Source organism: Blennius ocellaris, assembly GCF_963422515.1.
Source record: "Blennius ocellaris genome assembly, chromosome: 2".
In the NCBI taxonomy this organism is placed as follows: Eukaryota; Metazoa; Chordata; class Actinopteri; order Blenniiformes; family Blenniidae; genus Blennius; species Blennius ocellaris.
The window spans coordinates 13,020,618-13,035,273 of NC_137651.1; the positions used below are offsets into that span (position 1 = coordinate 13,020,618).

The 14,656-nt window shown below is 41.5% G+C and overlaps 1 protein-coding gene across 3 annotated transcripts in view; it reads left to right on the forward strand.

Annotated features, from left to right (window-relative positions):
- The window catches only part of stim1a (stromal interaction molecule 1a), a 29,576-nt gene extending 21,670 nt beyond the window's left edge, over window positions 1-7,906 (forward strand). Inside the window, exons 8-14 of one of the 3 annotated variants that reach the window (XM_080512819.1) lie at window positions 73-250; window positions 1,583-1,750; window positions 2,514-2,614; window positions 2,748-2,977; window positions 3,769-3,849; window positions 4,372-4,789; window positions 5,208-7,906. In XM_080512819.1, coding sequence (XP_080368945.1) covers window positions 73-250; window positions 1,583-1,750; window positions 2,514-2,614; window positions 2,748-2,977; window positions 3,769-3,849; window positions 4,372-4,789; window positions 5,208-5,694 — 1,663 coding nt within the window. In that variant the 3' untranslated portion in view covers window positions 5,695-7,906. The remainder of the gene's footprint in view (window positions 1-72; window positions 251-1,582; window positions 1,751-2,513; window positions 2,615-2,747; window positions 2,978-3,768; window positions 3,850-4,371; window positions 4,790-5,207) is intronic. The other 2 variants (XM_080512817.1, XM_080512818.1) reach the window with 2 other exon arrangements.
- The last annotated feature ends 6,750 nt before the right edge of the window (window positions 7,907-14,656 follow it).

Below are 14,656 nucleotides of genomic sequence, written 5' to 3' on the forward strand. Positions count from 1 at the left end.
GAGCTGCATGCGGCTCCAGACCCGGATGTTGCAGACCTGTGTTTTCATTTGTGTTTCTCTCCCTCTCCACAGGCTGCAGATAGCCCAGGAGGAGCACCGCACAGTCGAGGTGGAGAAGGTAAACCTGGAGCAGAAACTGAGAGATGAGATCAGCACAGCCAAGCAGGAAGCCCAGCGACTGAGAGAGCTGCGCGAGGGCACCGAGAATGAACTCAGTCGCCAGAAGTATGCAGAAGAAGAGCTGGAGCAGGTAGGTGCCTGCACCTCGAGCAGTAAGATTTCAACAAGAAGATCAACGTTTGGAAAGTTAAACAATGCTGCTTTTGAAACTTCCAGGTTTTCTTGTTATTTATCTTAAACATAAGTTAGAACGTCAAGCTTCCTTTGGTGAAAAGGGAGGTTTGTTGGGAGGTTCTCAGACCACGACTGCAGTACATCTCTGGAGATTTGACACCTGTGGATGAACTGAAAATTGTCATATTCTCATGTGTTATGAACTGCGACTTGTAACAAATCTTTGTGTCAGACTAATTCATGAAAGTGGTGAGTGGAGCTGCATAAACTTCCAGGTGCCACAGCACAGTCTCAGGTCTCACAGATTCACACCTGCTTTAGTATAAATACGCCCACTCAAGCTTTTATCCAATATGAAACAAAACAACAAAAAAAACACAATAAAACGGAACACATGGGTATTTACTCAGAAGATGTATCACACTGAGCTCAGTCAGACACTGGCGTTACTATCAGGAGCGTGGTAATGAAGCATGCAGGCTTTCCAGTTTCTGTGTACTTGCAGAACATCTGAAATGTTGTTAATTGCGGATCGTTTTTTGCAGGTCAGTAATAACATGCACTACTATTGGGGGAAAAAATAATAATAATTTCAGTCTGCTCTTGTTTGGAGCAGTTGGAGCATTTACACGCTGCAGTCGCCAAATACTTCAACCCTGGTATTACTTTTTAAAGTTTTCTTTGCTCTGTATCATTGTTGATATAATTGTTTGACAATTTGTTTCAATTGCATCGAAACTGAATATTCCACTACTGTCTCACAACAGGAAATGAATTGTTTGTTGGGCAAAAAAAAAACCCAACAAAACAATAGATTGGCTGAGGAAAAAATTATTTCGACCAATAGTAATGCCTGTTTAATTTCACTCATATACTCATAAATATAGACATATTGTGCATGGCTTGTTAGATTCAAGATTAACAACATTTTCCGTGAAAATGTGAACTTTTTAACATGAGACGATGGCGACAATGAAAAGTCACAGTGAGATTCATTGGGGAAAAGACTGAGATGAGAGATGCTGAACAGTTTGACAAGAAAGACTGCACAGTGATTTCCATTAAATATGTAAGACTTATTTCAGATCTTATGATGTTCTTATCTAAAATGAGTAGAAATGGCTTCAAAAGCTTGGTACATTTTTTCTTCCTCTTCCCATCCCTGTTTAAGCAGTACACAAATATTTAGCAAATTTAATTTGCATTGTGGCTGCAACTTTAAAAACCACCTATTCCTTCCTGTTCTGTGTGCATAGCTTCATCTGTTCCTGTTTGAAATGTGCTGCAGGTGCGTATGGCGTTGAAGAAAGCTGAGAAGGAGCTGGAGTCACGGAGCAGCTGGGCACCTCCAGAGTCTCTCCAGAAGTGGCTGCAGCTCACCCACGAGGTGGAGGTGCAGTACTACAACATCAAGAAGCAAAATGCTGAACGGCAGCTCCTGGTGGCCAAAGAGGGGGTACGTTTGTGGAAACTAGTCAAATACATGTATTGACAAGGGGATTGTTAAGAGTGTGGGGGGGGGGGGGCAAATATATTATTTTCAAACCAGACTATTTAAATCAGCCTCTATTTCTTGGTGAGGATTGTGTTTGAACTGGAAGCCACAAACAACAATCAATCATTTTAATTTGAGACAATGTCGTTGGAGTACAGGCATGTTAAAGTATTAGATTTTCTTGAGAACGATTGCCAACTATGATACATGACATTTACATGCTTCACGGAATCAAAAGCAAAATCAATGAAAACCAAAATGGCAATTATATTATATAAAATCGTATATTTGTTGAGAGATGATCTACTAGTTTGAGCATGCCAATTGAGCCCTTTTCTGTTCCAGGAGTCATTTTTAAAAATTGAGCATCTGTTGCGAGAGTTCATCATCTTTGAATCTCAAGGTTGTTGGTTCAATCCCCCATCTTGTCTTGTAATTAGGTCGGAATTGTTCCTTGGTCAAAACATTGACTTTCAAGTTGCCAGTGATAGTTTAGGAGCTTTTATGGCAACTATCCCCATTGGTGTGTGTGTGTGTGTGAAAATGAATTTGACTAAATAGTGTGAAGTGTTTCTAGTGTGCTGAATCAGTGAAGCCCATTATATGAATAACTGTCATGACTGGAAATGTATGCATTTCTTTCTTGATTGGCAGCAGATCTGATTTAACGAGATGTGATGAACTGTTTGCGAGCCATGCCACCGTTAACGGCTTGTTTTCACAGGCTGAGAAGATCAAGAAAAAGAGGAACACTCTCTTCGGAACTTTCCATGTGGCTCACAGCTCCTCCCTAGATGACGTGGACCACAAGATACTGGCCGCGAAGTAAGTTCAGGGTTGTCGTGGTGACCTTTTTGTCCTATGTGTGTAATTTGGAAACCGAAGAGCTCCTGTCTGATGAGTGTTATGTTGTCACTTCATGAACTGATAATAGCTCGCCTCTCCTCGTCGTTCGCAGACAAGCCCTGGGTGAGGTGACCGCTGCCCTGCGGGAGCGGCTGAATCGCTGGCAGCAGATTGAGATCCTCACAGGCTTCACCATCGTCAACAATCCGGGCCTCCCGTCACTGGCCTCGGCTCTCAACCTGGATCCGAGCTTCATGGGAGGCCGAGCAACGCCTCAGCACTTCATCATGACGGACGACATGGACGACTTGGAAGAGGATATCGTGCCCGGAACTCTGCAATGTAAGGGTTCGTCAGAATCTGTGAGCCAGTCGGTGGGAAATAGCAAACGAGGCTCTAAATCCTCCAAGGTCCTGCTGGGGAAATCCAAAAATCAGCCTTCATGAGAATTTGGACTTTTGTTTGTTGGTTTTTTTTGTTTTGTTTTTTACATTTGATATAAATCTGTTCTTGTGGCCTCTATACTGCCGGAGGCTGTGAGGGTTAATCATGTCTGTGATTGAACGAATGTTTTACATTTGTAAAATGTCCAATTCACTGAATTGTCTTGTTCTTTTTATACGCAGTTTCACATGAATGCCTTTTTGTTAATTGTCCTTTTTTTGATTACTTGACTCTCAGTCGATTATCCAGACTGAAGACTTCTGTGACTTTTCCTCTTGAAACTGACCTGTTGAGAGAAATATACCTGGTGATGAGAACAAGCTTGTAGTGGTTGTGTCTAATATGTGTTTCAGACTTTCTTGGCCAAACGGCTGCAACAGAAGCAGAACAGTCGCGAACCGTCAGCAGTCGGGTTGAAGTTTATTCAGGCTTAAATATCAGCTTCAACACAAAATGTCACGATTTTGTTTCAGGTTCTCCAAAATATTTCATTCATTACTTTGACAAAAACGCGACACGTTAGGATTCAGGTTTGTCGCTGAAGCTGGAATCCATTTGCTGCTGCGACGGCGAGTGAGTCTTTTTTTTAATCCACATGAACTTCACTTCCTGTCTCACGCCTGCTCTCTCCCTCCACCACCTCCCCGGCGTTCGGCTCTCACCACTCCCTCGTTGGCGTAAAACTGCAGATGGCAACCGGCGGTTGGAACGGCGAGCCAGTGACCTGTGGTCCGTTGGTTCAGACTGTCACCCCGTATGGAAATATCCGGGTTGGCCATTTATACTTCTGCCCCGATTCAGTCGTCTGTCCGATATCCACCCTTTCTCTCCCTCCTTCCCTTTCCCGTCAGAACCGCACAGCCATCATGTATATTAACTAGCAGGATGCTGCAGATGCTCACAGTGTTCCCGCGGTCATCTAAAATCACCTTTGACCTTGGCTCAGTTGCTTGCTTGCCACACATATTCCCTCTGAAATGTACCGCGGTGCTCCCCTGTGCGCTTCCCACATTTATTTTGTCACCTGAAAGTTTTTGTTTTGTTAAACTTAACTGTGGACTGGTTCACTTGATTCCTCATACAGAGGAAGGATTTAAAAAGGGCTGGGATTTCTGATGTAATAAGTTATTTGATGGTGTTTTTGGGACCTAATTAAAAAAAAAAAAAAAAAAAAAAACGGTTTACAGTTAGAGAAATCCCAGCATCTGCATATCTTTGCACTAATCTCCCAGTTGGTCTGCCTCTCGGTTCGCGCTCTACTTGTTAGTAATTTTGTTGTTTTGTGCCAACAGCTCCCAGTATGATGTCTCTGCGCCAACGCCACATTGATCCCCAGCTGGCCATGGGCTCCCAGAGGTTGGTAGAGAGTTGCCTGAAGGCAGGGCAGCAGGGAGAGGGCACCCCCTACCCGTCCCGGTCGAGGTCCAACCTCAGACAGTCTCGCAGCCATTCGTTCGGCCAGCTCGACTGCCTCCCTCTGCCGCCTCTTTCCTCGGCCGTCTCTCATCCGTCCATCATCTGTACCTCCAGCCCGAAACCCCAGTCCCTCGCCTCTCTGTCATCTTCTTACTCCTGCTTGCCCAGCTCTGTGGGTGGAGGCGCCGCCCCTCATTCTTCCCATATACATCACGCTTCTTTCCAGCCCATGGACCCCATTCCCGATTTGTCATTCTCTGATGTGTCCAAAGTGACATCCAGCGACAGTCTCGGGTACCCATCACACTCCAAGCTCTCTACACACGGCATGTGCGTGTGGATTGTTTCACCACCTGATGTCATTTCCTTTCTTTTAACCCATGGATTGTAACATAGGTACCTCCTAACGAATTTATATTTAAATTTGATATAGCCTTGTATAGCCTTGTTTGGCTTTCACATCACCAGAGCTCCACTCTGACGCTTTTCCAACCCCGTCTCATTGTTCCCTGTGTTCTTTGACTGCCCAACTAACAAGTGTGGAGTTCCAGTGTCCAGGTTGTTGTCAACGTGTCCATGGCTTCCTAGGCATAGTCTAGAGACAAACCCAAGCATGCAGCAGCTTCCTCTTTGTGCTTTTTTTTTTTTTTTTTTTTTTTTCTTGTTTTGTTAGGTTTCGTCTCATTCAATTTCTGTGTTTTTCCTCCTACAGAGACCTAAACCGCTCAGACTCTGACTCCTCCCTGTCCCTCTCCCAAGTCGGCGACCGGCTCTCTGCCTACAGCTCGAAAGGCCACCTCATCAAGCCCACTTCCCTCCTGCACGGCCTGTCCGGCCGGACAGATGACTCCGTCTCACTGCACGGTCTCACCCCCAACGGAGGGAACCGTATTTACGAGGACCTCGTCTCCGAGAGCCCCATACTCATGAAGAAGTTGTACGGCGTGGAGAAATCGCCCAGCCTGGGAGAAATCAACAGCCTGTCCGAGTCGTCCCGCTCCCTCAGCCCAAACTCCACCGAACCCGACACGCCATCGCCAACGGGGGCTGTGGGGGTAAAGGCCAACACCCGCATCCCGCAGCTATCCTCTAAGAAGAGCCCCTTGGAGGAAGACAGCGGCTCGACAGGAGAGGACACAGATTCCACCGCCAGCCGCAAGAAACACACCTTCAAGATCTTCAAGAAGCAGAGGAAATAAGAGCTTACGCAAACTGCAGTTTGACTGTTTTCTTCTGTCCGCGTGCTTAAAAAAACTAAAGTATTTGGTTTATTAAAATGGTCAAACAATGGCATGAAATGATGCCATTGCATCTTTGTTTTCTTTTTTCTTTTTGTTTTTGTAGGTTACAACAATCCTGCTCTGAAAGGTGGTGCATCGTGGGTACAAGCAGGTGTTCAGCTTTATTTGCTCTTTGGGTTTAATGTTGAATATTTGGGGAACGGGTCAGTTTGTATATTGGAATGTAAAGTATTATTTATTCTGCAGGATTTTGTGCCAGTCTCCAAGGGAAAAGTGTCTCCCACTTGGTTTTTCTTTCCTGTTCTACAATCTATAACAGTTTGCATGTCACTTTTGTTTGACTGATACACGAATGCTCCTAGTGTTTGCTTGGTTCTTGTTGTTAACCTGCTTAGAAAAACACTTGATGTTTCTTTGATTACTACCTAACCACCTATCCTACAAATCCAAAGTGAATGCACACACGTTTTACTTTAATTTTTATATATGGGTACAGTTTTTTTTGTTTCGTCTTTTGTTGGTAAAGTCACCATCAGAGAATCTTCGCACTTTCTGGCTGTTGAAGAAATCTGTTACATTTTGTGAAAACACTGTTTATCATACGTAGCAGCCTCGTGTGATTAATACTCAACAGGAACACCGCCCCCCCCCCCTAAAAAAATAAAAAAAAGTTGCGTATTTATTTTGTGACTTCGGGATTAGCTCCATCTGAGGCTAGTGTCTGCAAAGTTTTTAAAGGACCATTAAACTACAGCATGAGCTGTTCTGCTTTAGGGCTTTTGGTTTTCTTTTTTTTAGGTTTCCGCGTGTGTGTGTAAGCATGCAAGAGTGAAGGATGCCGGTTCTGCCTGAAATGGCTAATTTTGGGAATATCACATCCCCTCACGGATGATCAAATTATATATCTTTATCAAGAAAAAAAATCTATATACTAGCCAATCCATATGGAAGGGCTTTTATCAGACTTTTTTTTTTTTTTTTAATCTGTCTTAAAAAGGAGGCTGCACATTTGAGAAAGCGAGCCAGAGCTGCTACCTTTTTACACCCTGAGAAAGTAGATTAGTGTTTTCAAATTGAAACAGGAGTCCCACTTTGTCTGTTTAATGTCAGTTTGGTGAACAGGGTGCAAGTGTTACGTGTATTTTGGCTTCTGCCATCCTGTGTCTTGCTTGTTTTACCCCCTTTTTTTGTTTTTGTTTAAATTTGGTCCAAAAAATGACGTTGAAAAGTGGCCGGTCAGTGAGAAACTGTTGCTTGTAAGGGCTAAACTTACGAATGAATCGTATGGGGAAAAAAAAAAAAACCTTCTGGTGAGCCACCTTTTATGACTACAAGGTCTGAGAGAAGGCGGAAGACCAATCATATAAAAGTGCCAAATTGCTGTTTTCTGTCGGAGGCCTTTGTATTTGTGGTGTTATCAACCATTTTGAGCCCCTTTTCCTACATGACTCAAAGCCGCATGACGTCCACAGTGCTGAATGTCCAACGGTATTGTTTCTGGAACAGTATCACCAGTACGTTATGTTTACGGATAATTGCTATCCTCGGATTACTACAACAAAGAACTTTGTGCCAGTTTTGATGTTGACTGCTTCACTCGAGCACAGATCTATGCATCAGTAGTTGTAGGTAGATGAAGCACTGGTTCACACACACACACACACACACACACACACAGGGTGCTTCCTGATTTAACGAACAACCAAAAAGTGCTGCAGAAGACACAATCGGTCTCTCCCAACCTTGTAATGTAACGGTGGTTTGGATGTACGAGAAGTGTTTTAATATGTTCGTTTGAAAAAACAGCTTTAAAAAACAAAACAAAACAAAAAAACGTATTTCCTACTGGTACTTTTTTAAAGTGTTATTTGTACCTTTTTCGCACGCCAGAGCTGAAAATCGGTGATGACATTTCAATATGCGTGAGTGTGTGTGTCTCTGTCTGTTGCCAGTTTAATGCACTGCAATGTTGATGCATGTCAACTGTCTCAACGAAACCTGTATTGGGTCATAAGAGTAAATCAGCTTAAGCTCTTAAATCTCCCGTCAAATGTTTCCCTCTTCTTTCTTTACCGCTTCTATTTATGAATACATACGGTATATTTGTACAGAGAAAATGATAATTTTGCATCTACTGTGGTGGTCTAGACTTTTATGGCACTCCTGCATGATGGCAATAAACTATTTTGAATGAAAGATGAGTCTTTCTTGTGAATGAGACATGCTTTCATAAGATTTTGGTTAATTGGGCAAATGTGTCCAGTGTTTCGGAGCAATAGTGCAAAAAATTCTATATCCTTAAAGGGCCACGTTGTAAAATTTAAGTCATGCCACTGTTGTACATTGGGGTTGCAGTGTTCAGTTGCAGTTTGTCCTCCATATGACTGTTTTGGCTTTTCTTAGCATGTAAAATGCAGCGGTTGAACTTCAGCTTCTCCTTTAAGACTTGATGTACCCTTTTTTTTTTTTTTTTTTTGTTACATGCTTTGAATCCTGCACCCACACCTTCAGGACGCTGATAGTAGATGATGAGTTCAGGTACATCACATAACTCCAACATGTTTTTTTCTTTTTTTGCTTTTTAAATTAGGAAATTTAAAATTCTTATATTCTGACGCACTCAATCGTCTGGAAATCACGGTAAGAGACTGGGTATGGTTGTAACATGGGGAGATTTGTAACACCATCACTTCCACCAATCAGGGATAAGATAGGAGTTACATGATATCAGTGTTTACCCACTTCCTCCCAGGTCTCACGTGGGTATTTTCAAGGCTGGAAACATGTGCATGCAGATTCTACACAGAAGAAAAAATGAATTTTGAGGTATGAAAGTTATTTCTTTGACAAAGACTAGATTTTGTTTAGTACTTATACTATTGCACACAAAACTATATGACTTACATTGAACTAAATTGTAGTTTCTCAGGCAACATGTAATGTATGTTTTCCCTGCTAATTTCAAATCACTATGCTAATACAGCTAGCTAAACAATGGCTGGCAGGGGTGATTGGATTGGATTAACTGCAGTAATAACAATAGCATCCATGTGCCAATAGGCTGAGGTGTGAGGGACAACACATTTCTTATATTAGTTTCAACCATCCTGCACCTCCCACACATCAGGATTGAAAATCATGTAATACACTTTAACTCAGGCCAAACGCATCTTTGGAATTTTCGATTTATTGCGATTTTAGAATAAGGGTTGTCGACATTGCTGTCCTTTAAGAATGAAAGCAAGCAAAAACATTGCAAGAAGCAATCGCATTTTTCTTTTACACTAAAACATGGATTTTGACGGTTTTGAATATTGGTGGCTGTTTTAGTCATTTTGAGATTGCACTTATTGCTCATGATGCCCTGTCTCAGGTTGTCTTTTTTATTATTAATCCTCTATGCAAACGTGTCAGAGCAGATAGTAGATTACTTTGTACAATGGTGTGAGGAATCCTACCTTCAACTGAACGTATCTATAAAAAAAAAAAAAGATATGGTCATTGATGTTAGAAAACAACAAAATAGACACAGAGTCACGTTAAATAATGGTCAGAAAATAGAGCAAGTGCAATCATATAAATACCTTGGGGCCATAACTGATGAACAGTGTTGCTACAGTTACTTTAAAAAGTAATTAGATTACTAATTACTAGTTACTCCTTTAAAAAGTAACTTAGTTACTTCACAGATTACTTGTTTTTAAAAGTAACTAAGTTGGATTACAAGTTACTTTTTAGTTGCTTTCAGCAGCTGCCGACAACACCCCCCCCATCATCTGAACATAAAAATGACGGTTTTGGTTCTGGTATTTATTTACCCAGAGATGTACTTGTAGTCTGTTGTTGCGCCATTTCTTTATTTATTTACACTGCCTGCTCTCTGCGACTTTATTTGCCCCCCCCCCTAAAATATTTGATTGATTGATTGATTGATTGATCGATTGATTGATTGATTGATTTAAAAAGAGTGGGATTATTGCAATGTTAAGGTTTTTGATGACAATGGTTCGAGTAGGTTGGCGCAGTCAGGGGCAGCAAATGATTTTTTTTTACAATTAAAAAGTCATTCTGAAATCTTGTCTGGAATCAATTGAGTGACTTTAGCAACTTTATCTTGAAAACCACTGGTTATATTTTGTGGAGCTCAAATCTCGTATGCCATCTAAATGCATCACAACTCCTTTCTGCTGGGGGTCAGCAGTAACTTCATTGCTACCCTCTGATCAAGGCTGGATGCGGCTATTTTTATATCAAATTTTAATTTGTTATTCACTGATCGCCTTAGGGCCAGCAACATTTCCAGCCTGGCCTTGATGTCGTCATTGAAATGAGCTTGACTGATTGGTCCATGTGCAGGACCTTCTTCAAGGTGCCCATTTGGAAATGGGCACCTTCTACAATGGAAATTGTGAGTAGAGGAAGACCAACACCAGAAATGGATGAGCTAACTCCGCTCAACAAAGGCTTTGTGTAGCATTTTACAGCAGGATGGATTAAATCTACAGGTGATGGGTGAGTGCTAGTTTTTATATTTTACTTCCTTTGGATTAGATTGGTGCTGTTTGTTGGCATTTGGTGCTGTTTTTTGATTACAAAGTGGTGTTTCCCATACAATCATGTGTACAGACAGACAAGCACGCATGCATGACAGTAGCGTGGGAGACTAGCACCCCCCCCCCCCCCCCTCTCCATGCAAACCTGTTGGAAACACTGGAAAATGATCTGATGGCAAAGCTGCACAGTGGGGTCTTGATGTGTTGTGGCTGTTGATCAGCTGGCATGCTGGTGTGGATTAAGTGCATGGCAGTTGCCTTACATTGGATTCAGATTGTGTATTTCCTGTAGGGCATAATGTCCGGCTGCGCACTGAAACACCACCGCGTGTTACTGGTTCTGTTTAATAATCAAGCGGCTTTGCAGATTTAAGAAACTCTTGCGGGACACTAGAGGCTAATAGTACCATACCGTGCATGCCCAGCGGATCGGTTAGCCTGCCTTCCCAAACATGTCAACCTGGATGTGACCTTTAAGGGGCTTGAAGTAGGCGACAGGCACGTGTGGGAGTCGGACCAGTTGCACATGTAACATTTATGTATTTATGTATTTTTTTCTTCACTTGTTGTTGTATCCAGATGGCACCAGATCACTCAGGATTATTCTGCTGCAATATTGAAACCCACATTTTGAGGCTAATTAAATAAAACTAAATTAGATTTTCAGTTGATTCTGTAATCTGCAGAATGGTGAGTGTGAGAGCAAAGCCATTGCTGGACCCATGTTTTTGGAAGCAGCCATTATTATGCAATTTATTTCACTTCCAGCAGTTGCTTTCAAGACATTCATCCAATTCCTTCACAGTTGTTTGGGAAATTGACCACAATTGTCTCAAAAACAGAAAAGAGTGGGTTATGAAATGATCAGATCTGGAAGGAGCATGATACTGTTCAATGTGACGACACTTAGTGCACATTCAGAGGAATTGCATATTTATTTCATTTTTTTATTTAATTGTTTGTTTGGTCAATGGTCAACAAACTAAAATAAGCATTTTTATCCATAGGTTGACAAATTTAATGACCGAAAGGGTTTAGGCAGAAGACAATATGTAGCAAGACCACAGATGTTGAGATTTATGTTTGGTCATTAGCATTAAATAACTGTAAGTAATTGATTACCGAAAGTATTTTATGACAAATGTCAATTATTAATAGAAGTAAACTGTCATTTAATTATTAAGAATCCCTAATTTAATTGCTTAATTACATACTTACTTAAATACATTGTTAAAAATAATTTATTGTTTAAATATTATTGAAAATAACTTTGCAATCAAAAATTAACTGTCACTGTTAGTGGAAAAGAGAGAGAAAGGAGGAAATTCTGTCGACAAAGTGTGGGTGAGATTCCCGGTTCCTTCACACAGAGAAGAGTGGCTTTTGGAGCTTACCCAGATCGCTGGTGTCTGAGGTAAAGAAACACGTGTACACGAATGGACGGTAACTGTTTACTGCGCTGCAGCTTAATTAACTCGCAATGGACCCTATGGTCCCGGTTTAATTAAACAATCAAAACCACATTGCATCTTAGCTTATTGAGGGAACGCTCTGCCCAGACAAGCTCTTACTTTCTCGTGGTGAGGTGAAACGCACACGGTCTTGGTGCGGTAGTAACTTGTCTGGTGGACGGGTTTGGTCTCAGAGTCTTGAGAGTTTGAGTTTTACTTTGAGCTACATGGTCTACCTGAAAGATGATGTGCAGGTTTAGCTTGAATTTCATCACAATCTTTGCACGTGTTACCTTCTTTTACCTTCCTTGTTTTTTCACTGGCCCATGATGGAGAAGACTGTGAGTACAAAGCTGAATTTGCGATCAACAATACAGGGTGCACTTCTATTTGTTAAAATAATATTGACAAATAATATTGAATCAAAATATGAATTCTACATTACAATACAGCATTCTTTCTTAACAAGGCATGAAAGTTGTCCTCCAGGACAACTTTTAACTAATTTATTGCATCCCTTACTGGGATGCAACACATTTCAAATGGAGCTTGCATGTGTTTCCACATTTCTCCCAAGACTTGCAGGGATTTTCAATCTGAAATCTTCAAAGAATAGCAACTTTATTCAAGTACATATTGTTTTGTAGCAGTGAATAATGCATGATGAGCCCAGATGGTTCACGTTTCATTTCTCGTGTTCTTTTTGAGATTCTGACTCTGTTTCTTGTTTCAAGCTCCTTGACTTTCTCTCCTCATGTCTGATAGCTGTCTCCTGCCCTGATATGCTTCACCTGTGCCAATCACAGACAATCACACACTTGTGTGATTGTCTCCACCTGGTGGCTTTGGTATATATTGGGTGTCGTCTGTCTTTTCTGTGTTGGCCGCTCTCCAGTTTCTCAGTCTGTATTCTGTGTGTGGACTTTCCAGTGTCTCATTTGATCTGATCTCCTGCTTCTGGAAAGGAGATGCTTCTGGGTGACATCAGACCACTAAATACCCAGAAAATAGTATAACCCAAAGAGTTTATCCTCAGAGAGAAATAACTCCTAATTACCGATTATAACAAAAGACACTATTTCACATATAGGCTGTTATGTTATGAGGTTCTTTCAACTTTTTAGTAATTGTACGGCTGGTGGAGGTTGCCTGGGTTTACGATGGTAAACGTTTGGCCCCCTCAAGTATAAAAGCTTTAGTGTGATCTAGAGGAAGATTTTGTGGATTAAATTGGACAATTCAGAGAATCCCTGAAGCAGAGCAGTTCAGCAGGCTCACTGCTGAATCTTGTCCCAGTCTGTGTTTCCACATGTTGACACTGAGACTATTTGACTTTACCTGGAACCACAGCCAGTGGTAAGCAGTCATACGCAAAACCTGGACTTTTGAAAATGTAACACCTCATTGAACCATTGAATTAATTGAATCTCTCTCTCTCTCTCTCTCTCTCTCTCTCTCTCTCTGTCTCTCTGTCTCTCTGTCTCTCTGTCTCTCTGTCTCTCTCTCTCTCTCTCATGTAAACTGACTGTTGTACCATTATTGCTGACTTGAGGTAAGATCAGTTTGCTTGACTGAGGCTTTGTACAGTGAAAATATTGACTGACAACAGTTCTCGCAACACCAATCAATAACTATTGATTAGTGTCAACTGACATGTTTGCTAACTGGTGTGTTTTACTAAGGGCAACAACATTGTTTCATCCAATCACCCATCAACCAGCGGGCTCACAGTGGCTGGAGCCAATCCCAGCTCACGACAGGGCGAAGGCACGCCATTCTTTGCACCATTCTATGACAGGGTTAACGTGGAGAGACAATGACACATGCTCAAGGACAAATTTAGAGCCACCAACTAACCCAAAACACATGTTTTAGCACTGTGGGAACACAGTGTAAACTCTGACCAAAACCAAGTCATACAAACTGAAAACCAGTGACGACTCCATTTATGAGGTGTTTCATATCACGAGATAAACGCTTTTCTTTAATATAATGTGAAGAACCAGACGCAGTCAAAAATGCCACAGTTTTGAGCGCATTCTGTTTGGGGCCCAGTAGAGGGTACTGTGACCTCATAGATCCTGTTTTAATGTCTTGATCTAAAACTGTCACTATTTAAAACAGCATTAATTAGATTTTTATTTTTTTTTCCTGCGCAAACTTATCCTACAAGTTTTCTTGAGCTTATTAGTCCCCAGTGTCAGCATTCAAGCCACAGATAAAGAGCTTTTTCAAAATGAAGTTGAAAATGTGAGAGTAGTTTAAACAGAGGCAGTTAATGGTGGAAATACATCCTGTCAGGGCTAGTTTTCTCTAACTAATGGACTTTTCATTTCATTTCTTATTTGATTAAACCTCAAGGCAAACAGTTGATTGCCATGCTGGGAGAAAAAAATTGATATTAGGAGGCATTCAGTGCTTCATGTGCATGGTATCTAGAGATAAATTGGAAATTGGGCAATTATTTTGAACGTTTATTGAAACTATTTATCATCCCATTGCATTCCTAAAAAAATTCAATAATCTTTAAAAAAAAAGAAAGAAAAAAAACACTATATGACACTATTGTCCAGTATTTGCACTTCTTTTTTTCTCACCCACACCGAAAAGTAACTGAAATAGACATAAAGATGCATGTGAGTGGCAACAAAGCAGGAGATTTGACAGTACACTGATGGTCCTCCAGGTGAGCTCAGAAGTCCACAGGAGTGCCACTCAGAGTTTCGGCAGCACATTTGATTGACACCTCTGTTCCTTTGCTTTTTTTCCCCCTCTCATCTTGTCTTCCACACACGTCCAACTTGTCCCTCGCTTCTGACACCACAGACCCTTTGATCACTCTGCATGTTTATACTGCACTGCAGAGAACTACAGAAGACTACAGTGAGGGGGACGGGAGGAAGCCAGGAAAAGAGG